Below are 26,173 nucleotides of genomic sequence, written 5' to 3' on the forward strand. Positions count from 1 at the left end.
TATTCGGGGAGAGGGGCGCGGCCGCCGGGAACTAACTCTTCGAGCATGCGCCACGGCACCGAGAGACCGATTCTAGTGAAGGATTAATAAATTTCATTAGCAAACTCCGCATTCAATCAACCAAGTCAGATCGAAACCGTGAGAAAGCCTGTGGAGCGGGGGCGTGAGAGCAGGGTACCTGCGGCGGACGTCCTTGTTGTACCGGCCGCCGTATTTGTTCCGCTGCGCCGCCAGCTCGGTTATCTCGGGGATCCAGCTGGCGAACACAGCCTAAGATACACAGCAAACACCGTGAGGTGAGCGACGGCCCCCCCTCCCCGGCGCCCCCCCGCCGCGCCCCGCGCGCCTCGCCCGCGCCCCCCCCGGCCCGCCCCGGCCGTGAACCCTCGCGCTCGCACAAGGCTGTGTGGCTTGAGTGTCGTCTGTCTGCGTGTGGCTGTGGCGTGGTGTGGACGTGCGGGACTTGGGTGCCGTGCCGAGCTACGCTAGGGAGCTACCTACAAGCCGTGAGGGACCGGCGACCGGGTGCATGCAAGACGGTAGTGCGAGAAGTACGCTAATCGATGAAACAGAACTTAAAAAGAAGTAGTTCGCCGGTGACTATACTAGTAATGGGTATAGACGCATGGTAGTGCGCGCACACGAGGCGGGCGCGCGGGCGGCAACGCAGCGAGGCCCGCCGATGCGCCACGTGCCCGTGGGCCGTGGCGCCCGGCGCGGCGCCGCCCTCCGCCGCCCGCGTGCAAGCCGGGTGTGCGCGAGTAGATAACACAATACATCTGACGGCACTGAGCAAGCTTGTAGAGGTGAATCAACGTCCCGGAGCTCGAGCGAGTCAGCCCGGACGCGGGTGGCGTGGCCTGACTCTCTCGAGCTCCCCGTGAATACATCAAATTTATACCTTTTTCCATGTTCACGCTTCAGCTCGCCACTGTACTTGGACCTACTCCCTACCAGCTCTATAATTTCGGGAATGCTACTAGCGAACATTGCCTGCAACAGACCATGGTGTCGAATAAGACTCGCAGTCTTACACCATCGTGTGGTGCACGACAATGAACCGGTAAGACTATGGTGAAATAGCGGATAGCGGAGCGAAAGTAAAAAAAGGGGAGGTGTGTGTCTACGGTGATGTGAGCAACTGAACACAGCCAGGCACAGGTGCGCATGCACAGATCGCGGGGTGGGAGGGGAGGGACGCGCGCGCGGGCACACGGCGCGGTGGCGCCTCCGCTCCGACTCTGTGGCCCAACTCGGGACGTGGACGTGGACGCGGAACGCGACCTCCGAAAGCTTGTCGACGGATCCTCTGGCAGCACATTGGTAATCACATAACAAAGCAAAAGAAAACAAAACATTCATGCAATTTAAGTCGGTTCGAAGCTCGTTTCGATAGATCCTTGAAAGCGGGAAGTTAGTAGCACATCGAACGACGCGCGCGGGACCGGCAGTCCACCGTCCGCCGCCGCCTGACACGTGGCATGCTCTAGTGAGTGCACTACTCAGGCTTACGGTCATTCAACGAGCTGTGCGTTAAACCAGTAAGTACAGATCTCTACCAAGTCCCATGTGAGCTATTAAGATAATCTTATGGCAAGAATCGTTATATTTCCTTTTGCTTTGTTATTTGGAGGGCTTTATGCAAGGAATAGCAAGCGTGTCGCGATACAACGTGTAATCTTGTTACGTCGGCAACAGTCATCGAGAGACTTTAGAGTTAAACTTGCCTCTCCTTGCAAATTGAAACTTAGAGAAAGTTTTGTGAGTTTAATTTTAATTATAATAAATATATTTACTGTTATTATAAAGAAATAAGGGAATGAAACTTACCAAGCCGACGAGGAGAAAAAAAACCAAAAATGTTCTGCCCAGAACAGTGTGACAGAACACATCACCGTAACCTACTGTGGACATCGTGACTATAAGGAAGTACACGCAAGTCCAATACGACAATGACTGTGCATTATCAAATTCCAGTGGATCACCAGAATTTTCCAACTGAAAGAGAATGTTGTTTTGGGTTTTATGCATATTTTTTTTAATAATATCGTTTGTAAGCTACAATTAAGGAGTGCTTTACTAATATAGCCTTTCAATGCATATGAAACTTACTAAATGAATAATGCCGGCTGCTGTAAGCCACACCGATATAAATATAGAAACTAATTGCGCCAAACGAATTGAGCTCGATGTCTTTAATATATTGAGGTACTGCAAAATATCAGGCACGGTCATTAAGCGTAGAGCTCGGAGAAACCTTAGCCCTGGAAAAACAAACAAATAATATTTAAAAATACTGTCACCAAAAGCATCGAGTAAGAGAACAAAGATTTTCCTTGAAATTATTATCTTCTTATCATGCTTATTACATGAAAAAATAACTTTTTTTTACTAAAACGGGCCATGTAACGGGCAACCAAATTAAGATTTAAAAAATGCCGCTTTTTTCATTTAAAATGTAGTAAAGTCTGCCAATAAAATGTATACTGTAAAACTATTATCAATAATTTTATTAAATGACTCACCTATCCACGTTCTATCCAGGTATATTGATACAAAGGATGGGGGTATCGTGAAATAATCTACAAATGAATACATCTCGAGCATGAACCATAGTTTGTCACTAGCTGCTATAAACTGAAACGAAACAAATATTTGTATTAAGAAAAAAACTGAAAAAGAACCGTAGGAGATCAATAATAACGTAATGGATGGCGGTTTTTCCCCATTTAGAGAAATGTTTATACATAGGATACCGCAAAAATAATCCATAGATTCGCTTAATTAACTTAGGACCATTTTTAATTGTTTTACTGCACATCAAATTTATCTAATTTTGAAGATTTAAAAAAATATCCTCGTGACATAATTCGCAACCATTCCAATTTAAAATTGGTGTTAAATTGTGGACAATGTACTAAAGTTAGATAGAGAGTAGACAACAAAATGATGCATCACTATATTTTCACTGCTCGTCGACTAATTATACTTAAGATATTTTCTTAATGAAATACATTTTATTCGCAACCATCGCATCTTGTTATAACGTCAACGGAAATTATTTAGTTGTCAAGAAAACATCTATTAAGACCTCTTGCGAGTTAGCAAAATCTTTGCCAGATTCGAATAATGGAATTAATAAGATTATTTTCACAATTAATTATTAACAAACTTACTCGTATAAAAAAGTAGACCATAAAAAATATGTTAAAGGCAAGGTCGATCTGCTGCGTAATATTGTCACTCCATTTCTGGCATCGCTCCACCTCCTCACTAGAAAGAAACAGCATTATTTGCGTACAGCACCCAACAAGGAGACACTTCAAAATACATTAAAGCTTCTAATACAGACATCAGCTGTAAGTTGGGGCTAGCGACACTAGTCAAGACGGTGTTGAGCCGCAGATATTAGTGTTATAGCTGAATCACTCGCTTAAGTCTAACGTAAGGTCTACTGATATTAGTTTAGCTATACATATCTTTGAGTTTCTGTGATCTTGCGTATTTAAGTGTATTGTATAATACATATCTATGACATGTGAAGCGAACATTTAGCGGAATATGAAGCATTGAAATGTTTATTTGTATATTGTTTTAGCGTATCTTGACTAATATCAGCACAAGCCCAAAACATAAGCTAACATATAATATACAGCAAAACATTTGATCACATTGATATTGTAGGACTCACGTATTCCTTATGAATTCAGCATTATAAGATACGTAAGAATTAATATTTCAGCTACAAATTGCAACTAATCTAGTGCTAAGAAAACAATTTACCTGGACGCGTCGATGAAGTAGATGATGAGCGATGCTATACTCAGAATGAACACCAACACTACCTGAAATGAGATAAACAAAGTGTAAGTTTGCTACATGGTTATTTATAGAGTAAACAAAGATGAAAGAAAATAAACATTTGACAACTAAATACCATCAATATGAATAATTCTATTTCATTACATTTTCCTATCATATAGAAGAATTATAGAAGTCATATAATATATAGGGTATAACTCTATCGACAGATCAGCGGTGGTAGGAGACCTCAGTACATTCATCCTCACCTCCGTACACTCATCCATTTCATTCTCATGTATGTTCATGGAGACTCCGTGTGTCACGGAGAGAATGAAGAAGAATGTGCATAGCTGGTTTGGGCACGTCGAATGAATGAGTGACGAAAAAATGGCAAAAAAGATTTATGACAGAAAAGTGAGTGGTAAGAGAGGTTGGGGAAGACTTCGATCGACCTTCGAAAACACGTATTAAAGATACTGGAAGAAGGTCACGTAAAAAGCATGAGGATCTCCCCCGGAGGGCATGTATGAAAGGGTTGATGACAGTGGACGAAGCGAAAGAGGTAGGTATGTAGAGACCGTAGTGCTGGGCGTTCCGTTCTCTCTGGATAAAGCGTGAAGCTATTTATGTATGTATGTATGCAAAAACATAGACCTTAACATTTATAAAGGCTTCATTAACGAAGTAGTGGTAAATAATGAATATTTATCTCTATAATTTATTTCAAGACGAGTATGTACACTCAACTGTAATGAATGTAAATTATAATGAATAAGTGGAAACATGAGACCAGGAAAGATAAATTTACCTTAAATCCAGGAACTGGCTAGTGTCCATATTATTTAACCTTCGTAATTGCTCTATTTGCGTATGTGATTATTTCATGTCATATTAAGTGGGTGCTTTAATTAAAATCTTGATGGAAACTTATAGTAGGTACTGCAGCTTCTTCTCTAAGTACTCGTATGTCATAAACAAAATTGTTTTTACAAAAGGACACTCTTGTGTCAACTACAACGAATATTACAAAAATTATAATCTAAGTGACCGCTGTCTGTACATGGAAGATATGTGTATGAGAAAAACTATTAATTCTCAATCTATTACGTTCAAAAAAATGTTTTAATTTTTTTGTCTGTTTGTCAGAAACTGCTAAACCTATTTAAATGCAGTTTTAACTATTGTATTTAACCAAGCTTCCTTTAACATCTTATCAGCTTTATCACAATCATTTGCAATTATTAATCTATATTATGAGGTCGTCGTTGCCTAGGGGCACAAGGCAACAAACATAACTGTAACGTTACGGTTGTGGGTTCGATCCCCACTCGAGGGAATGCTTTATTATTTATTAATATTTCCATTTCTTCGATCTGGCACCAAGACAAAAGTACCAACACGCCTCGAAAAATTCGGCGAAAAGTGGGAAACGGAGTGTCTTAACTCTAGCTTCCCTCTGCCTACCCTGCTGTGTGCTAGGGTGAAGCTGATTTAATTTTAATCTATATTATAACTAAAAGTTTACATTTTATTTTGTAGCTGCAGATCACGTTTCTAATGTACTAGAGATAATTAATATTCATAGTGGCTCTTATTCACCGCACCTTTGCCGGTGATCTCATGGTATCATCCAATGAGTAGAGTATGAAGTAATGGTTCTAATTTTGCTTTAAGTCTGTGGCCAGGTTAGACGCGGCTTTATTTAGCTCTTTATTATGAAAAAATAATGATTTGGTACATTGTTTTAACGTCATTGTCTAATAGTCATATTTAGCTAATGTGCTAAATTTGCGCAGGATTTATTTATCCAAATATTGAGTGGCGGAATTCCACACCATAATATGGTATCATCGAGTTGGTCTGATGATGGAGCTGAATAATGGAATTCTTCAGAGCTTAAACCATTCGAGTTTAGTCTCACAATTATAATTTATCTGATATAGCTCCAAGCACATTCTATAACACTTGAAGCAGTTGGTGTAAAAAAGCTTGTTTTTCAGTTTTTTTTCCCTCATTCTTAATTCCAACCATATGAATTGGAACAGAATAAACAAACAAAAACTTTACTAACACTAATTGAAATGAAAAACTATGGAAAACAATATATAGATATTATATAGAGAATATCGTGTAATTAAAAATTCAGAATTGTGTCAGCTTTCATAAATTTAATGACGAACGAGGTCGTGGCACTAATGACGTAGTGACGATAAAATCAATCAGTCACTGTCGATCACTTTTGATCGGCCAGCGACATTTTTTATCTGAAAATGCACTGAAAATTTTAATTTTTCTTTGACTTAATGCATCTCTTGTATTTAAAGAGAAAATTCACTCTACTTTCAAATTTTGATCCATTTAAAGAAAATATATAATGGTGGGTCAAGAAATCCCATACCTATTTCACGGCAGATCCACATTTACGAAGTACAGTTTTTGTTATAAACTGTAAAAACTAAATAAATAAGATAAATAATTACGTATGGTTACGTAATATTAGAGTATTTTTTTATAACGCAAAAAAATGTTCAATGAGACCGAATTTGAAATTGTCCTATTTTTTAACCGACTTCTGTAACAAAAGGAGGTTATCAATTCGACTGTATTTTTCTTTTGGCAGGTTATTACGCAATTATTCTAAGTATGTAGAAAAGAATTTATGTCGTTGCTTCTTAATTATTCCTTGTCAGTATTAAAAGCGTTCATAAATATTTAAACGCTCGTCGATCGAGATTGAAGTCCATAATAGTTGTTATGTACTAAGAAAAATCTTTATTGTAGTTTATGAACAGTACTTCGAAATAATGAATATTAAAATTGCTGCTTCTTTAGAGGAGACGAATCAGTAAAGAGCTATGCTAATATTAGCATTATTTTATGTAAGCTAATATAAATTACATGTTTTTGTGTATTAAATTAATATCTGATGAAAATTAATTTGTTTAAACAAATATACATGTCGAATCAATTAAGTATATGAAATATTCGTGCTATAACTCGTTTCATATTTTTGTAATAGCATGAGTCGAAATAAAAAACAGGTGATAAAAAAAGTAAAGTGGGCAGAGGGAACCTAGTGTTAAGACACTCCGTTCCCCATTTTCCGCCGAATTCTGGTGGAGGCATTGCGTATTGATTGGCGGAACTTAATTATATTCTCGCAAGAGATTTAAATATCTAACCGTCGCGTTCCGTCAAATAAAATCAAACTAAGCCACAATTTAAAGCAAATAAACAACCCAAGTTAGTTTTCATTCACAAAAACTACAATCGAGCATTCATTGTGCCAACTTAAAATGTCTAGAGAAAAAAAGTTAGCAACTGCACCCACTTAGTCAAGAGCCGCCCACTTGGCAAGCCTCCGATACCATCTTAGCTAATGGCCACAAAAACTCCCTCTTCCATATTTTCATTTGCTCGCGTCAAGTACTTACGACAAATTGAACAAAAAATGTCGGTTATATACGACTTTAATTTCATTAAGACAGAATAAAATTTTAAACATAAATTCTATGAAATTACATTTCAAAAACTTAGAAGCTTATGAAAAGTTTGTGCCACATAAGTTTGTTTGGCACATACCGTCCGAGCATCACATGCTTGCAAAGCAGAAAACGTATATTTTTATTAAGGTTCTCTTTATCATTTTGCCAATTGTTGTACGATTTACTAATAATATCGAGAGAATACTACATTCCACATGTGGTTCTAGTATTAACATTGCCAAAATATGAACATCCATTTAAAGAATTAACTAACTGCCTGCCTGCCTTCTACGTAAAAATTAAAATTCATATTTTCGTTATCTAAATTTCAGTTAAGTTAATTTGAAGTTTCAATGATATTAATAAAAAATTGGATAGCTTTATTTTTAACTTTTATTAATCCAACAGTTATTGGTTTCTATTTTCAGCAACATATATGCAACGGTTATGAGAATGAAAGAAGAAAAAGAAACTATAACATTTGATATGAAAGTGGATTTTTCTCTATTGTCAATATTATAGTTGGTAATATTTTAGTAGCGACAACGCTGAGTCACGCTTGAATCATTCCACATCGCCTTGCTATCTTTCTCTCCAAGCTAGGGTCTTGTAAATTTCTCATCACAGGTTTATATCTTAGCATGTTAGTTTAAATAATTGTGGTAAGATGATGATGTTTCTACAATAATAAACAGGATAGATATTTTTAAGGCTTATTATTATTCATTAATTGGGGTGGATTCACACTATAGTGCCAGTCACATGGCAAAAAATCTAATAAACCAAGACATTACTCTCATTAAAACCGCTATAATATAAAAATCTGTATATGTATAATTAATTATGTAATATATCGCTTTCATCAAACCCGGGAACCCCCTTTACATATATGTACATATATTAGATTAACTAGAGTAGCGTACGCACGCAAGGAAATCCAATTAGGTGTATCCAATTTGCAACGGCATCTTGCAAGGCTGTGTCCTTGACTTAAAGGACTGACTACTTTTGATCTTCAATTGATATTACTGAAGTAATAATACACTACAAACAGTCAGTGCTGGTCGTGGGTTCTAATTTCGAACATATAATCTATCTATCTCTTCCATTATTTCCAATAATGCATAGCCTATATTACTAGGATTAGAAGCTGATATTTATAGCAGTTATAATATGGGGGCGTAGGGCAGCACGAAAAGTGTATTTCCCGAAATTCCTATGGGAACGAAAAAAAAAAACCGGTCTTTTCTTTTATAGTCTCCGCAAACGTACTTGCAGAGTAGAAAACATATATTGACAGAGAATTAAGATGAATACGACAAATGAAACAAAAAAAATATGGTAATATTTAAATTTGTTTTAGTAAGAGGTTTTGTAAGAAATTAAGAAATTGAATTGTAATTTTTATTTTGTTATTCATAGTTTTTTCTATAACTACAATGTTTGGCAATAGATACTATTAACTAATGATATGTATAATTTACAAAAGATAAAATTAATATCAAGATTGGAGTAATTAGTGTTATTGATCGTTGAAATAGTTTTTCTTCGCTTGAAACATAACACCTCGCAGCGAAAGTAAAATCTAGTAAAAGGAAATTTTTATATTTGGCTTTAATTATTTTTCCTGTTGGTAGAAAGCTTCGTAATGCGGTTTCATTAAAAATATATTTTTCATGACAACTCCAAAGCAGATCTTTTATTTTTTATATTAAAAAGGAAGAAAATGACCTAGTTAAAACTTCTCCAACACAAAAAATGTTTTTTATGGTTATATCACATTTATCATTATATCATAAAAAAAGAATTTTTAATGTTTTAAGTACATTTTAAATTAAGTTAGACGTATCAACATAATCAAAGACTATATTCCAAGCACATTTTTATATTACTAAATTTCTTGAAGAATAGTTTTCTTACTTAATTACTACGCGGCATATAATTACCCAAAGCTGCAGGAAAAATGAGTTAAAACATAGAGCTTTCATTACTTTCATTTCGTATTCGCGCCCGCTTCACGGCATTCGGATCAAAGTAGTTTTTATACTGAACTTTGAGAGTATCATTCCAAATATTACGGCTATTCCGTTTGATCTTTTCGCGAATCATGCTTTATTTAAACTGCCCGTTTTAATGAAACTTCGTTAATAAAGATTTTAGGAAGAGAATTAGGAAGTTTGACGTTTCCACTAGCGTTCTATAAGTTTCTAATATAAATTTAGAAAGTCAAAGGAATAAAAACTCTTTCTTTATTAAAACATTTTTAAGTTTTTAAATTATTTTCAACAACACAAATGAAAAGTACTTATAATTTGTTTTAAAATAAACTGTTGGTGTTTACCAAAATCTCTTTACACCGTTTAAGAGTCAAGAGCGTTAACTGAAACAAAATCTAGTAGCCCCCGAACGAAGTATTCATGCAGCAATTAAATAAATACGGTCTCATTTCAGTTTTACGACTTTCTGTTCCGCGTTGGGAAGTAAAGCTAATAAAATTATATAGGAATAGGTATGGCATCAAATACATATCGAACATTACTCTTAATGAAAATTTTACTTATATGGCACTAATATTATAATTAAGCTGTAGTTTTAATATTAAGAAATGTATTTATGAGTTTCGAGAACACCACAGGTTCTATTTTACATCTAAAGCAGGTGATACTGTCATTTTTAAACTATCTAAGACTCTAAGTGAAGTAAGTGTCTCTCTAAGCAAGCAACCATCGTAGATTAAATTTTTTTAGAAACTAGGTACTTTTTATTTTTTTTAAATATGTCTTAGAAATTCAAATTACCTATGGTACGTACACAATACACACACACACTCTGTGTTTAATGTCTTAAATATGTACAAATGTTATATTTGTTACTTTTTAATGTATTTGATAACTGGTTTTAACTTTAGTAATACATAAGTGATGGTTGCAGCGTATTAAAATGAATGCTTATATCTATATTTGACTTATCTTTCGTCCAGTGATAATCTGTAAGAGATTTGCTGATGATGAAGAGATTTGCCATCATCAGTTAACGCCATAAAATAATTATGTTTGTTTTATAATATTTAAAATAAACTACTGTAGGTACATACGAATGATAATAAATAATTTGATATTTGTTAGTTAATAAGAACAAAGTTTTGCTACTGGACGATAATATAAAAACTACTTGAGCATTATATTGTGATGAGAAACAATCAGTATTTTTTTAGAATAATAAAAGGCAATAAGTAAAGAAATTCTTCTTTTTTCTTCTTCGTTTAAAATATTATTTTACTCAATTCCATGCATATACATAGTTCCTTTGTGTCTAGATGACATATTTTCTCCACTCATACAAAGAAAAATCCAGTTAACATTTCTTTGCGCAGATAACTTATATGAGAACAAAGTAATATCGTTATATAACATAACAAATGCCCCTCATTCTGCATTCGTATTCTTAAATGGCTTATGAATTATGAATAGTATTGTTTAGCATTGGAAGCATTTTAATAATATAAATATCAGCTTAGCGCATATAGGCTTCCTTCCCTTGACCTTTGCACCCTATTAGCGTGTTGACAGTCAGTGCTTCGCCCTCGTACTGTCCCATTTACGTTATTGGTTTATATAAATCAGTGTAACGCTTATTAACTTAAAAGCTCATTTTCTTTTAAGCTCTTAGTAATAGATTTTAAGAACAGAGTTAATCTTTTAAATAGAACAAAAAATTTTTACATAGGCATATAATACTTTATTAAACAATGTAGGTATTTAGGGTACATTTTTATGTGAGAAAATGTAAATATTATAAATGAATCTTATTTGAATTTAATCGTCAAAAGTTGAGCTAAGAAGGTTCCCTTTTGTTTGATTGCAAAAATTGTAAAAAGCGAACGTTCAAATAAAAAAAGTAAAAACATAATATAACAAAAGTCTATTACAAATATGGTTTGGTGAATTCCAAGAAAATATTAAAATATATTAAATATTTAATTATATTAACTAACATTTATTTAATTTTAAATAAAAATGACAACATTATAAATATTAAACAGTTTGCGTACACATACTCAAAGTAAATAGATAATCATAATATTACTTATATAGATTCATTCAGGGGGTGCCACCCTGCCAGCCCTCCCGTCTGGGAGCCTATTTGGAAGGCATCCAAGTGGATTCTATTCGGCGCTTCGATCAAAGTAATATTTACGGCCCTACTGCCTTTCACAAACAAATTGTATTCGACTTAAATATTTCAGGCTGTAAAATAAATATTCTTTTTATATGAACGGTGTGAATTTAACAATGGGCCATTTTTGGCAATGTTTATATATAGGTATAGAGCAAATGTAAGTATGATTTATCCATTTCTGCCCGGACCACACTCTATCTTTTATATTTTTGTAATAAATATAAAATATAATACTATTTTTATTGTGTGAGAAAGTTATAGCTAAATTATTTTTTATTTCAACCAAGCATTTTTTTTAACATCGAGATAATCTAGAAAGAGCACGAATGAAAACTATTGGTATATCTACAGATATTTTATGAACTATAAATAACTAATATGAAACGAAATGTTCTATGTTATTCCTTATCGTTATCGTATTATAACCAAAAATGACAATCAAATCTTTAGTTTATCAAATTTTACAGCAGTTCGAATCGTTGGGTTTTGTACCTATTTTCAAATTCTAAAACATATACGAATAATTCGGTTAAAATAGTTTTCCATAAAAAAATCCAATCCAATTTCATCAAAAACTACTAGAGCACATAAATCGCATAGTGGACGCAACCCGGTGAGGTTTGCTTAAAACTAGCCATGTTTAGTGCTTTCAGATTGGAACAGCGTTTGTGCTGGAACAATGCGGGCCGGATTGTTTCCGTCTGAAACGTTATTTACATTATAATTAAGCTTAAGCTGAAAGGGGTTGAATGTTTGCGGTATCTCTATAGGTTTAGTATTCTGATCGTTATTATTCATCTGTGAGTAGTAGTATTCGACGAGGTTATATATATTAGCTTGAGTGACAATTGTCTGTAAATATGTTTGGGAAGGAAATGTTAGAGTTAAAGAATATATATAAAACTAGCGGCCCGCTCGCGGCTTCGCCTGCGTGAATTACGTTATTATCTGTCCATGAGTACCTGCGTCCTATAAATGACGTCCATGCAAAATTTGAGACCCCTAGCATTTGTAGTAACGAAGTTTCATACAAACTTTCAACCCCAAAAACAACCCCTTAGAAGTCGAATATTGCAAATTCCCGTCTTAGCGAGCACCTACGTCCTATAAATAACTCCTATGCAAAATTTCAGATTCCTAGCACTTGTAGTTTCTGAGATTTCGTGATGAGTGGAGTGACCTTTCGATTTTATATATATAGATATATATAATTATAGCTTCACGCTGTATCCCTCATATCACAAGGTAGGCGGAGGGAGAGACACTGCGTGTTGAGTGGCTAAGCTCAATACCGCGCTTTTTTAGTCTTACTAAATAAGCAAGTTCTTAGCGAGTCAATGAAAATAATAAATTTGCCCAAGTGGAATACAATAACCATATATTTTCTGCTAACTATTCGAAACTTGTAATATGTAAGTAGGTTGACTTTCTACACCACCAAAGCAATGATACACTACGTTAGTAAAGCATGTGCAGGTAAAATAATCAAACATCTTGCAAATTCAATCGATACACGAGTCTTCCAGTTCTAGTCTAAAAGAGTCGTTTAGCCCAAAATTCTAGATTATACCACAAAAGTACTTGAGTCAAACTAAAACAAATACAAGTCTAATAATGAAATTCTATCATGCTTATTAGAAAACGTATAAAAATTTGAACGGAGCAGGATTTGAACCTGCGCTCTTGGAAATCAAATTTCGCTACTTTAAATTTTTATACGTTTTCTAAAAAGTATTTTTCATTTCTAAGTGTGAAATAACACTTTAAAAAAAGATAAAAATTCTATCAAAAGTTAAGAAATTATTATTAACAAAACCCTGACACTATCTCATAGTAAATGTCATGTAAAGGCTCGAGTTTCACAACTAGGCAACACTAACAGCTGGGTAAATCGCATATACCTACCTACCTACTTCATTCGGCCTATTTACAACTTTCAAAGTACATTAGTATTAACCAATATGGTCGGGTTTCCCGTGGCCGAGGCGGCGATGTCGCGATCTGTGACACGCTAGTAAATTTAGCTAGCGTAAAAATAGCCCACTCATATTGACTGTGGACACAGCACGGTTAGCTTTGAGTTGTTATTATCAAACGTTATGTCGTCTAATTCTCTTTTCCGTGGACTCCTTTCGGTTTCCAGAAGCAATTGAAACGTCTGTTGCACTTGTGTTTGATGCATGAGTTTTTAGTTTAGTTTAAATATTTGAATTCGACCTATTTCAACATTTACAGGAAACATATGTATGTTGAAAACAGGAAGCGTTTCGTTTTTCTTAGAGGAAAGCAATCTGCTGTCAATATATCAAAAATAAAAATAAACAATCATATTAAAATAACTTTTAAAAGCTTATAAATCAATCCAAATAATATTATTTTAATAGAAAAACGTATATTATTTTTATGAAACAAATGTAAATTTGTATAAAAATACAAAGAGTTCTAAATAAATTACATGCGACAAACGAAACGCCCATCCTATATTCAGTTCAGCTAGACGAGAGTCCATTGTCTCGGACTGAAAAGTGTGTAAGTATTACAAGTACGGCTTTAGGAAAGTTGAGAATTTTCTAATGCCCTACAATACTGAAGCTATGTGGTTATAGAGTCATAGGCGAGCTATAATCCCATAGTAAGTATTGGCCGCTAACTTATACTTATATATTACCAGTTGACCAGTTTCATCTAGTTATATTATATGATAAAATAATTTAATGTTTTCATCTCTCCTAATAACATTTGATGGTAGTGATTTTGTTATATATTATACACTAGTGGACCCGAACGCGGCGACGCCCGCTTGAACTATACGAATATTTATTAAATATATTTACGAAATTATTTTCAGTTTTCAATAGAGAGATGCGTTAAGCAAGCTCATTTTGAGTGACGTTTTCTAATAACAAACTTTGCAAATCGTTGCTTAGCAACGGTCGCATAGCGGCGGTTGTTATTAACATGGCAGAATAAATTGCATGTCAAATTAATAAGTATTTTAATATATTAGTATATATCGACAATATTATAAATATGAAAAAAAAGTATCCTATGTTCATCCTGAGACCCTCAAGTATCTTTATATGAGTATTTTATCACAATTAAATTAGCGGTTTGGCCCTGATTGCGTAAAAGACAGACCCACAGTTACTTTCGAATCTATACTAATATAATAAAGCGGAAGAGTTTGTTTGTTTGTTTGTTTGAACGCTAAGATCTCTGGATCTACTGGTCCGATTTACATTGTTTTTGTTTTGTATGAAAGCTGCAATCTTCAGAAGTGTCTAGGTTCAGGGTAGGCTATATAACATTACATTACACATATATACTAATATATTTTAAAGTACTTTCTAATTTGACATGCAATTTATTCTGCCATGTTAATAACAACCGTCGCGTCGCTACGCAACCGTTACCGCGACATTTTGATATTCATCCTTATGAAAATTGTAATAAATAATTAAGGAGATGTCACTGATTCGAAATGACCTTCGGGCGGCATAGTATGAGTATGACCGACGCGAAAATATTCTTATAGTTCAAGCAGGCGTAGCCGCGTCCGGGTCCACTAGTTAATAATATAGGTATGGATATATTGAATAACATGTAACTTGTTATTGTCTATTTAGATATTATTTTCTTTCTCATTTCCAAGGTAAACTAAAATCTCGAAGACATGTAGATACGTCGTATATCACATATCCTCCTTAGAAAACCGTAGCATGTATAGAAATGAATACGTATCTCTTTCATTGCTTAAAGGCCTTAATTACTTCCCTCGCGTCGAGTGTACTTAAACATGGATGTTTAGAATTTGAAGTTGTGTTCATTCTCTTTGGAAATGTATAAATAACTAAGTAGGTACTAATTTGGCTTTGGATAAGATTTTCGGTCACTTTCTATTATTTTTATGTCATTTAGTCTACATCAGCTTCACACACAGCAGGGTAGGCAGAGGGAACCTTGTGTTAATACACTCCGTTCCACCTAACAAAGATGGGTATATACATACATATATGTGTATATTTGTAAATCAAAATTAGTTTACATTTATGAATATTACAGTAAAATTTTACAAATGACATTTGATAACTCATTTTCATATTAAAGTATATCTAAGTCACCTCACTTTTTTTTAATTTATGAGGCCATATGGTACATTGCCACAAAATCTGGTTGGACCCGTAAACACGACGGTTGAGGGTTCGATCCGTACTCGGGTACTTTACAGAAAAAGAGTAAAGCTGGAAAAAAATACAATATTTTATTACATATAATTGGTAATATTTATAAATATTATATATGGAAAAATAAATGTAGGTACCTACATAAACAATGGATCTTTCTATACCAATCCACACATAGCAACTATACTTTGCACACCATCCATGAGCTTAAAAGGTCGAAGCTTTGTTCTAGCTTAAGATTTGCAAGGCTCTTATACAGTCAACGACCTTTCACAGACAAAATGTATGGATCTCAGTTATCGTCGCTTTTAAAATATTATTCCTTTTATTTTTATTTTCATATTCGCGGCGTTGAGTTTCATTGATTAATACGCAATGTTTCCAATTCAAACAGAAAGTAAAAAACGGAGTATCTTGACACTAGGTTCTCTCTGTCTATCCTGTTATTTTCAGATTACAAGGTCAAGTTCTATCCTCTTACAAATATATATTCAAGAAGAATAAGAAAAGAGACCTTACCGATATACCTATATCACAGTTGGTAGGCACTAACCAGTAACCTGCCATTTGTAGGAAAAATGCAAAAAAAATCGAATTTATGAGTATCCACACTTAACTTATAGTAAGATCTCAATCCGCTGGATTCAAAGGGCGCAGGACCGGACGGAGTGGCGAGAAGTATGGGAGGCCTATGTCCAGCAGTGGACGTTGAAAGGCTGATGGATGGATGGATGGATGGATGGAAGATCTCAATATAAAACTAATTCTATGCAGATGATCTCATATTTTTTAATAACAATAAATAACTTACGAAATAAATATATTTATTATCTGGCTACTAAGAAATATGGCATTATGATATCTAAGTTAAAGATCACGCGTCGATCGCATCTAGCAATTAAAAACATTTATATGACGACCAAGATTGTTTATTCCGAGTTAACATATAATTATGCTTAGTTTGATATTCATAACTGTAGGTCAATAGAGCAAAGATTAATTCTAATATAACTTTGTAAACATGTATAAAAATATAATATTAAAAAATCAAATAAACAAATAATGTTAAGACACTTCGCTCCTCACGCATCGCTAATTTTCAAGACATTGCGTATAGATAGCGGAACTAAACGCCGTGATTAATAAACAAACGCAGCAAAAATACCAAATAAATCTGTAACGGATATTTTATATAAGCTTTTCGTTTTCACATCTATATAGTATGAAAACGGAAAGCTTACATAAAAGCTCTAGGTCTAGGTGAGCTAGGTGATTGACACCGGTCGATACGCTCAGAAATGGTAAACAACGATAGTTGACTATCGTCAACAAACATTTTAGCGAGGCTTTAAATCCGACACGTTTAATACGTCAGCGCTTTCGAATATCGTCTATAAAATATTTAAATTCTAACTATTAGTTTATTTTATTCTCTTATTTCCCCGCTTTGGTGTCGAGGCAAAGAGTGGTGTTGAGTTCTGTCACTCGATATGTAATGCCTCCAGAATTGGAATTTTTAATTTACTTTCTGATTTTTGATTTACTGAAATTTAAATGCATTTTAATTTTTTATTTACTATGATTACCTAAAGGTATACGTTTTACTATGTAAAGTTATTTTTACTCGATTCATTACGAATAATATTATCGTAATATATGTAAATGGCGTGTGTAAATATAGACGAAGTAATATTTATAAAAAAATTTTTTTCAGCTTCACGCTATCAATTTATAACTAAAATAATATTTTTGATACAATTTTTTTCATGTGCTAAAACGATTGCTCAGAAAAACACTCGTATTCACTAAACTCTTATATATCATGTTTACCATAATCTTGTAATCTATCTCGTTTTCTGTCCGCCCTACTCGTAGTATCAAAGAACCAATCAGGGAACCTTACAAAAACAAATAAAAAAAGCTGTTTGAGTAAAACGTTTGCGATCCTAGAGTGGCGCTTCCGCAAGATCGGCCATCGTGATAGTAGAACATGTTTAGGTTACTTTGATAATCGTACCCGTATTTTCGAGCAAACTTTCGATATATAAATATGGCTTAGCTTTAAATAAATGCCAAAATAAATTCGTAAATACTAATAAAATATTAAGACTTTTCCGTAATCATTTAGAATTTACAGTGTTATTAGGTGTGTGAACCTGCGAAAAAATTATATATAGAAACGCTGTAAGGTAGTTTAAGAGCAGAGAGAACGAAAGCCAATATTTCAAATAATGTTAGGATTTGAAATCGTGAGGTAATCATTTTGCAAGTACCTATACCGTGTGGGCTCGAGTGGGTTATAGGTGACTCATAGACTGGTTGATGTAGACCGTCAATAATAAATCAAACGAAAAAACCTAAAACCTGACGGTGCTCCCCCTCGGCATCGGCACTGGACTGGGCTACAGGTACTAAATGGATTCTTCTGGGAATCCTAACAGATTTTGTAATTCTTGTCTTTGGCATTTCTTATTACCATCCAAGCCAAGCAAAAAGTTGTAGTAGAACATAATGTCTCAAATCCTTTTTTAATTTTTCATATTTCATCATGTTATACACGTACTCACTATTATAAAATTCCATATAAAATGAGAATAAGTGCGAAAAATAAAATTTGTAATGAACATATAAAAAAAGGGCTAACATACATGTAACATATAATCCTCTAACACAACGTAATTACACAAATAAGAATAAATTCTGGGTTTTATTGGGCGAACAATTCCATGTCTAGGGAGATTCAGGCCAGGCCTCGGCGTCTAAAGTATTCTATTTACAAAGGAGCAAACTACACCCACTTGCCATGTCCTATTTCTACTTGTATATTTTATGAACAAATAGTCGCCTAGGTCAATCACCCGGTCTATGAGATTTAATAACGCGAGAAGTACGTGTAAGATTTTTTTTGCTCAAAATTTATCATATATATGTACAATTTAGTCAATTTGACATTTTATTTGTTTTTATTTCTCTTATATTTTGTTATCTTTTGCATTTTTGAATAAAATTTAAAAGAACCTATTACATTACTCTACATCTAAACAAAAAACAAACATTTTAGAGAAATTATATATCATTAAAAGATGAAGATCCATTCGGTCTGAAAGAGTACCTATAATATAAACATGAAAACCAGCATTTGAATCCACTATCACGAGTTACCTGGTATGACCATTTCTTTCACTTACCTTAACCCTGCGACGAGACGAGGGCATTCGCCTGAAGTCAAACGTCACGTCATTACAAATGCAGTGTACATTATGTATAGAGCAGTGCAGGCTACGCTAGACACTTTGACAGAAGCTACTAAATTTCTTATACGATCAGTAAGTTCCCTGTGTATATTGCCTTTAATTATTAAATACAGCTAGCTATATAATAGGGTGCCATAGTATGAGGCAGATAAGACCTCATGCTATTTTTTAAGTAATAATAATAGTTGCTAACTTATATAGACATGGTTAAACTGCGCCCCAATGATGATAATGATTTAAATCCAATACAAATAACGATTCGAGTATTCACAAAGATTCATAAAAGCTAACGATGTTTTCCTACTATCATAAAAAAGAACTTGTAAAATATACCTCGTGTTAAATAATATTTTCGTTTCTATCCATTGAGAGCGAGAACTGTTATATTTTTCAGTTAAGTGGAAAGGTTGCTATTAGTTTGCAAGTATGCGACTGAAAAGCTGGTAGGTTGTTCTCCTTAATGAGGAGGATCCGCGGTGGTATAACAGGTTGCTGCTTTTTAAAATAAATCTACTCCATTTCAGTGTTGACTCAATTATTTTGTTTGCTTTGTGAGAAATTTTAACGACCTGTCTATATGAAGTGTCTTAGCGCGATTATGCTGAGATTCATAGTGTTATATTTATTTTATACTAAAGTTAAATAAATTCTTTTCATAATTGTTGAAATGTGATCATTATAAACATATATTTTTTTTAAAAAAATAGAATGGATGACGAAAAATAAAATCAGCTTCACGCTGTATCCCGCACACAGCAAGGTAGGCAGAGAGAACCTACGGTTAAGATATTCCGTTTCCCACTTTCTGCTGAATTCTGGAGGTATTGCGTGTTGAATGGCAGAACTCAACGACGCGCTTTGCCTCGTCACCAGAGAGAAGAAATGGAAATATAAACGTAAACAAATATTTCACTTCCTCGAGTGGGGATCGAACCCACAACCGTCGCGTTACAGTCACACCCTTGTGCCGCTGCGCCACGACAGCCTCTCGGTTAAAAGAACATAAAATAAACAATACATTCAATATTGTTCATTCCCCGTGCTATAATAAATTTAGTTTACAGGCCCGTTTCGAAATAACCAGCCCTACCCGTAATCAATATTCGATAGAGTTACATTAGTATGGAAAAACACGCGAACTGTAGCTGCCATCAATTTTACGACCTTGCGAATGATTGATCGGCGGAATATCTATTCAGTGGTTCATTTTGATAGTGAAATAATAGAACCTATTTTATATATAAAAAAAATAAGTTTTAAAGGTTCTTCAGCTTCATGATGCATCCCGCATGTAGCAGGGTAGCCAGAGGGTGCATAGTGTTAAGACACTCCGCTCCCCATTTTTCACAGAATACTGGAGGCGTTGCGTTGCCAAGATAGATCCTTAAATTTTTAAGACATTGCATATTATGCGACGTATTGCATATTATGCGACGTATTGCATTGACGAATTTTACTAAGCCAGATCGGGAAAGAAATGTTTAGGGCTTCACTAGTGTTAGAGCACTATATTCTCTGAATTCAATATACTGCGGGTTGAGTGGCAGAACACAACGCCTAACAGTAGCAGTACCTAGTAAATTATTTTCCCCTCTTTTAAAGTACATAATCCTAAATATATTATTCAGATAAATACTTTTTTATGTCATTCTAGCTACTTTTTAGTTAATCCATAAGTTAAGTACCTAAGTAATCTATATATATAAAAGGACTTGTCCTCACTGACTGAGGTAAGACGCACGCACAGCCGTAACCGCTGTGCGTAGAAACGTTAAATTTAGACAAATGTTTACTTTCGTAATCTGGACATCCACTAAGAAGGGATTTAACCCTAAAGGGGCGAAATAGGGGTTGAAAGTTTGTATGGAAAAAAATTTAAATCGCCACCGCTTTTTATAAAATTTGAAATTTACTCTTAAAAATATTTCATTGAACACATGTTTCGTGGTTTTTTGGAATTCACCCCTAAATACGCAAGCGAAGCTGCGCGCGTCCTCTAGTAATTAATAATTTACAATATAGTTTCAAGAACCATGACATTGCTCGTTTAAAAGAGAACAAAATTTGGAAATTCAGAGATTTTTGCTGTACAAAAATATAAAAACTTGCTTGCTAAACTAATTATAGCCACATACATTTTTTTGTCACGCCACAGAATTTTTAATAGCTTTCGGAAGCGATCGTAAATTTAAAGTAACAATGAGCTTATTTTATGAATATCTTTTAGATTTCAGTGCATATGGGTGACAGTATAAAAAGTTTTTGATAAGCTTTTTCGTTGAAATATTATCTGTGTTTTTTTAGCTTCACGCTGTATTCCCGACACGGCAGAGAAAACAGAGAAAACTTGTTAAGTGAAAAGTGTTTCCACCGATTTCTGGAGGATTTGTGTTAAAAGGCGGAACTCAACGCCGCGCTTTGCCTCGACGCCAGAGTGAAGAAATTAAAATATTAAATATTATTTCATTTTCTTTCTACTTTTTGGCAATCGAACCCACAACCCGTCGACCACAAACTTTAAATATTCAATAGATAATATAAAAAATATTAATTTAATATAAACAAATAATATTTGTAGAAAACCATATTAACGTAAGTGTTATTTAGTTTTAAAAGATAGATATTTGAATTTAAGTGGATTATTGGAATTATTGGTTCGAATTAAAAAAAAGTATTGGATTGTCCATTTATCAAGAGAGGCTATACGCTATAGTACATCACCTAAATCACTATCCAAGCAGTTGGTATATTAGAAATATAGATAAAAAGAGTTAAATAATAGTAAAAAAAATTAAGAATAGACGTTTATTTGATTTTGACATGCAATATTCGTTACAGCAGCTTTAATTTTTTTAAATCTACTAGACTATGAGTCAATTTAATTAACCTCTATGTTCAAAGAAATCTAGTAAGTCATCTAATGATGGTGTGATTTGCGCTACGTTTGTCATATTCTTTGTATGATCATCTTCTATTTGACCAAGGGGTTCTATTCGCAGAGGGTTTATATTTCTGTTTTCGTTCTATTTTTTTATTTGTAGTTCATTTCATACACAGTGAGTCCATATGACCACACATTAAATTTAATTTTGTCAACTTTTATAAGATGTACTTTCGGTAGACCTACAATCCTGAAATTGGAAAGGAAGCGTCCGTCTCAACCTAAACCAATTTTTATTAAAATCAGGTAAAAAAACTAAGTATTTTCATGTATTATATATTTCAAATGAGAAAAACAATACACAGAGCCTATAATTTATACTATCAATATACGTTACGGAAAGATTCTAGAATTGCTAAGTATTCAGTATTTAAGAAGCAAATCTAAAACTGCGCATTTATTGGACACGAATTGAATATAAATGAATAATATAATGAGTAAATAAAATAAATAAAGTCTCAAACAACATTTACCATCATTAATTATGAAATAACAAACAGCTATAAAACACGTTTTTCAATTGCGCACTATTTGTTTATTCTAATATAATGGCGTCCTTCTTATCGTGTATGAATAAATAATACAAATATGTCTAACAATTAAATATTCCTATACAATTAATTATTTTCCATCCTGGTGGACTAACACCAATTTTAAGATTTTATATTAAACTTACAGGTAATCAATTCAAAATAAATTTCACCAATTTAACTATAGTCGGGGTAAAATGGAGTTTCACATGACATTAGATCATTTACTTTAGTTTTTTAGCTTAACGGTGTATCCCGTGTATCCCCCATATAGCGGGGGAAGGCAGAGAGACACTAGTGTCAAGACATTTCGTTGGCTTTAAGACACTTCCGTTTCCCATTATCCGCCAAATTCTTGCGGCACTGCGTGTTGAGTGACGGAACTCAACGACGCGTTTTGCCTCGTTACCAGACGAAATGAAAATATTAAATATTTCATTTTCCTGAATGAGAATCCAACTCACAACCATCGCGTTTTACAGCCACACCCTTGTGCCACCCGGCTACATCGGCCTCAATTTACTTTATTACTAATTCATATATTCAGGAAGAATTGATCTTAGCCGTAACACTTGTTTATGGACCAATTACAATTCAAACCAACATAAATATTAATTACAAAAAAAGCGTTTGCACAAACGAATTTAATTTTCAACTAAGCAAATCCTACTATCCTACAAACATTATAAATGTGAAAGTTTGTGAGAACCGATGTTTGTTCCACTTTCACGCAAAAACTACTAAACGGATTTAAATGAAATTTTACAGTAATCTACCTTATACATAAGACGAAAACATAGGCTATAATATCTCTAGTTTAAATATAAAAATACAATCACTCTACGTCTAAAAAAAAATAAACAAATTCAAAAAGCTCTATAAACTTATAGCTGTTTAAAACAAACAAGTGGTTCCAGTAATGTTAGAGATAACGTGGTATATTACCTCGGCACCGGTATGCAGAAATTAATCAAAGCAGCTCAGCAAATAATTCGCTTACACCGCATTAACCGAGCGGAGTAATTTCACGCGAGTTAAGTCATTAATTCATCAATATGCCCCTTGGGCTGAGATAGCGTGGGGCTGCTCAGAATATATGAATATTTTTTATATATTGTTTTCTTTTTAAGAATAATAATTATTATTTATTGCACGTTGACAATTTCAATTGAGCAATGCCTTCAGAATTCGTGGCAAAGTGGAGAATGGAGTGCCCTAATACTAGGTTCCCTCAGGGATATAGCTTCAAGCTATATATATATATATTTCTTCGTAAGTATAATATTACACATTAGGACAAACAGAGCCCGTACACATAAGTTAATGTGGTCTTATTTCTAAAGCTATCTCTTACAAGCAACCAATAATAAAGAATCTACTATAACAGTATACATAAGTGATATAAGAACTTGCTTGTTACTTGTGGGGCCAGTCATTGCGCAGGGGGTCGATCCCCACTCAAGGAAATTAAATATTTCATTTTCTTCGTTCTAGTGTCAGCACGGCGTTAAGCACGGCGTTAAGTTCCGCCACTCAATGCCGTTAACGCAATGCTTCCAGAATTGTACGTAAATGGGGAAAGTGTCTAACACTATGTTCTCCCTGCCTACCCTGCTGTGTGTGGGATACACACACACACACACACAATTTTTTACAATGTAATAAAATTAATTAGCGTTCATATTAATTAATTAACTAAGATCACATTTGGACAATACATACGCACTTTCAAGTTTATACATCTTTAAAATAATATATAATTCCTTTATAATTAACCAGAACAATCGTATTAATTATAAAATACTTAACAACTTAGATACGAGGCTTACAAAGACCCGAGCAAGTAATTTGTTTACACCGTAGCGGAGCCCGAGTGCCGTAATGTAGTAATTTCAGAGCGAGTCAAGCCATTAATTCATCAACATGCCACCGGGAATACATGGGAGTGGGGGGGGGGGGAACAGGACAGGACTGAGATTTGATATAAGTATATATAGCTGCTTTTTGCTAGCTAATAATAAAAACAAAATAAATTAAACATATTTGTTACACATTAATAAGTAAAAAAACATTTAAAGATAAGTTTTTTTAATTTTAACGCTTCATCACTAGCGGGTTAATTTTCATTTTATCAATTAAAAAATAATTTTATTATTATTTTATTTTCTAATATGAATCATATATCCTAATAAAAAAAGTATCACAAGAGCACTTAAAACAATTTTAAAATAAACATATGAATCAAAAACGTGGGCGCTGGTCCCTCCAGCGTCACGTGTTCAAATCTGCGATTATAATTCAAAACAAAACATTTTATATTTAATACGAGTAATGAGTGGATACGGGGACAGCTCATATGGCGGACGGCCAAGGGAGAAGTGTATTCTGCCAAACGTACAACTATGACGCGTACATAGTCTACTCACTACAATATTTATTTTATAAAGAAATATTGTATTTAATTTTAAAATATGATGCCGTTTGGTAAATTTATATTAAAATTGAAATAAATAAAAAGTATTTTTAATTATTAGATCGCGGTTTAGAAGGATATGTTGGTTGTGAGTTCCATTTTCGGAATTAATTAGATATGTTTTTAAATGAGCAGTGAGTGAAGAACGAAGTGTTTTACCACTAGATTATGTCTGCCTATATGAGCATTCCTTTAAGATCAATTAACACTCTTAGTAACAATCTTTGGGTAGATTTATAAAATCTTCCTATTAAAACGTCTACCTACCGCATGCACGGCATATTCCCATTAAAAACTAAAACTGTGCCAAAAAAATCGTTTTCAAATGTCGCTATTGTAATAAAACGATATTAAACAATAAAATAACTTCATATTTCACATATAAATATCATTAGGCATATTATAATAAAACTGACGTATTTCTTTTTTATTTCCCAAAAACAATACAAATAAAATAAAAATATATAGCTATGATATAACAATAAAATTCAGAACTTCACATTCAGTTACTCGATCCTATTGTATTCTGTACAACTTTTGTATGACATGGAACGTACCTACCCACTATCTATTTTAAGCGGGATTTTTTTTAAATTCCTGTTACCGAGCGCCACGTTTTGTTAAAAATATAATTAAAAAAAACTATGAAAAAGTAAATATTGGGTATATATTATAAAATATATTATAAAATAATTAATATAATTTTGACACAGCAAAATTAAAATGTCGTGTAAAATAAGGCAAAAGTATGGCGTTGAGTTACGCCACTCAAGTTCAACCATTAACGCAATACCTCAAAAATTCGGTGGAAAGTGCTACCTTCCTTGCTATATATGGGATAGCTAATATAATAATATATAAGCTGAAAAAAAAGTAAGCACTGTTTATTAGTATGAAAAAAATGGCATGTTTAGAAGCATATCCGTTAACAGCAAAAAGCTAACTTTTTACGGAAATTCTATAATTAAATCTTTAATCCGTTGAAATAAATATCGTAATCGTACATTCACAAAGAGAAGGCTTACGTATATTAAAACGTAGGTAATGCTAGGAATTACATGAAGTAACTGGAGTTCCGATATCACAGCAATCACTTCCCGGATGTTTCAATATATTGATATTGGAAATGCAGCTTTTCATAATGTGCGAAAAAATTGAGTACGTACAATTCTATTCAGTTCAATGCGTTTTACGTTTATTTTTTCTAGTATGAATCATCATTTAGATACTATAAAATACTGCACTGTGCTGTACATTTAGTGAGAACGGAGTGTCTCAACACTAGGTGCCTACGCAGGGTAGGCCTATAGAGCGTGAAGCTGA

The 26,173-nt window shown here is 33.9% G+C and overlaps 1 protein-coding gene across 19 annotated transcripts in view; it reads right to left on the bottom strand.

The window, feature by feature from the left end:
• slo (calcium-activated potassium channel slo) overlaps nt 1-26,173 on the bottom strand; it is a 68,043-nt gene that overhangs the window by 23,142 nt on the left and 18,728 nt on the right. For 13 of the 19 annotated variants that reach the window (XM_085186548.1, XM_085186549.1, XM_085186545.1 and 10 more), the window contains exons 2-7: nt 3,784-3,845; nt 3,177-3,273; nt 2,526-2,637; nt 2,113-2,264; nt 1,831-1,998; nt 902-993 (exon numbers count right to left, since the gene is read on the bottom strand). In XM_085186548.1, coding sequence (XP_085042674.1) covers nt 902-993; nt 1,831-1,998; nt 2,113-2,264; nt 2,526-2,637; nt 3,177-3,273; nt 3,784-3,845 — 683 coding nt within the window. Of the gene's footprint in view, nt 1-178; nt 271-901; nt 994-1,830; nt 1,999-2,112; nt 2,265-2,525; nt 2,638-3,176; nt 3,274-3,783; nt 3,846-26,173 lie in introns of all 19 variants that reach the window. The other 6 variants (XM_085186533.1, XM_085186542.1, XM_085186538.1 and 3 more) reach the window with 2 other exon arrangements.

The sequence above is a fragment of the Heliconius melpomene genome, chromosome 6 (assembly GCF_056956725.1).
Source record: "Heliconius melpomene rosina isolate 202511_hmr_F chromosome 6, ASM5695672v1, whole genome shotgun sequence".
Classification (NCBI taxonomy): Eukaryota; Metazoa; Arthropoda; class Insecta; order Lepidoptera; family Nymphalidae; genus Heliconius; species Heliconius melpomene.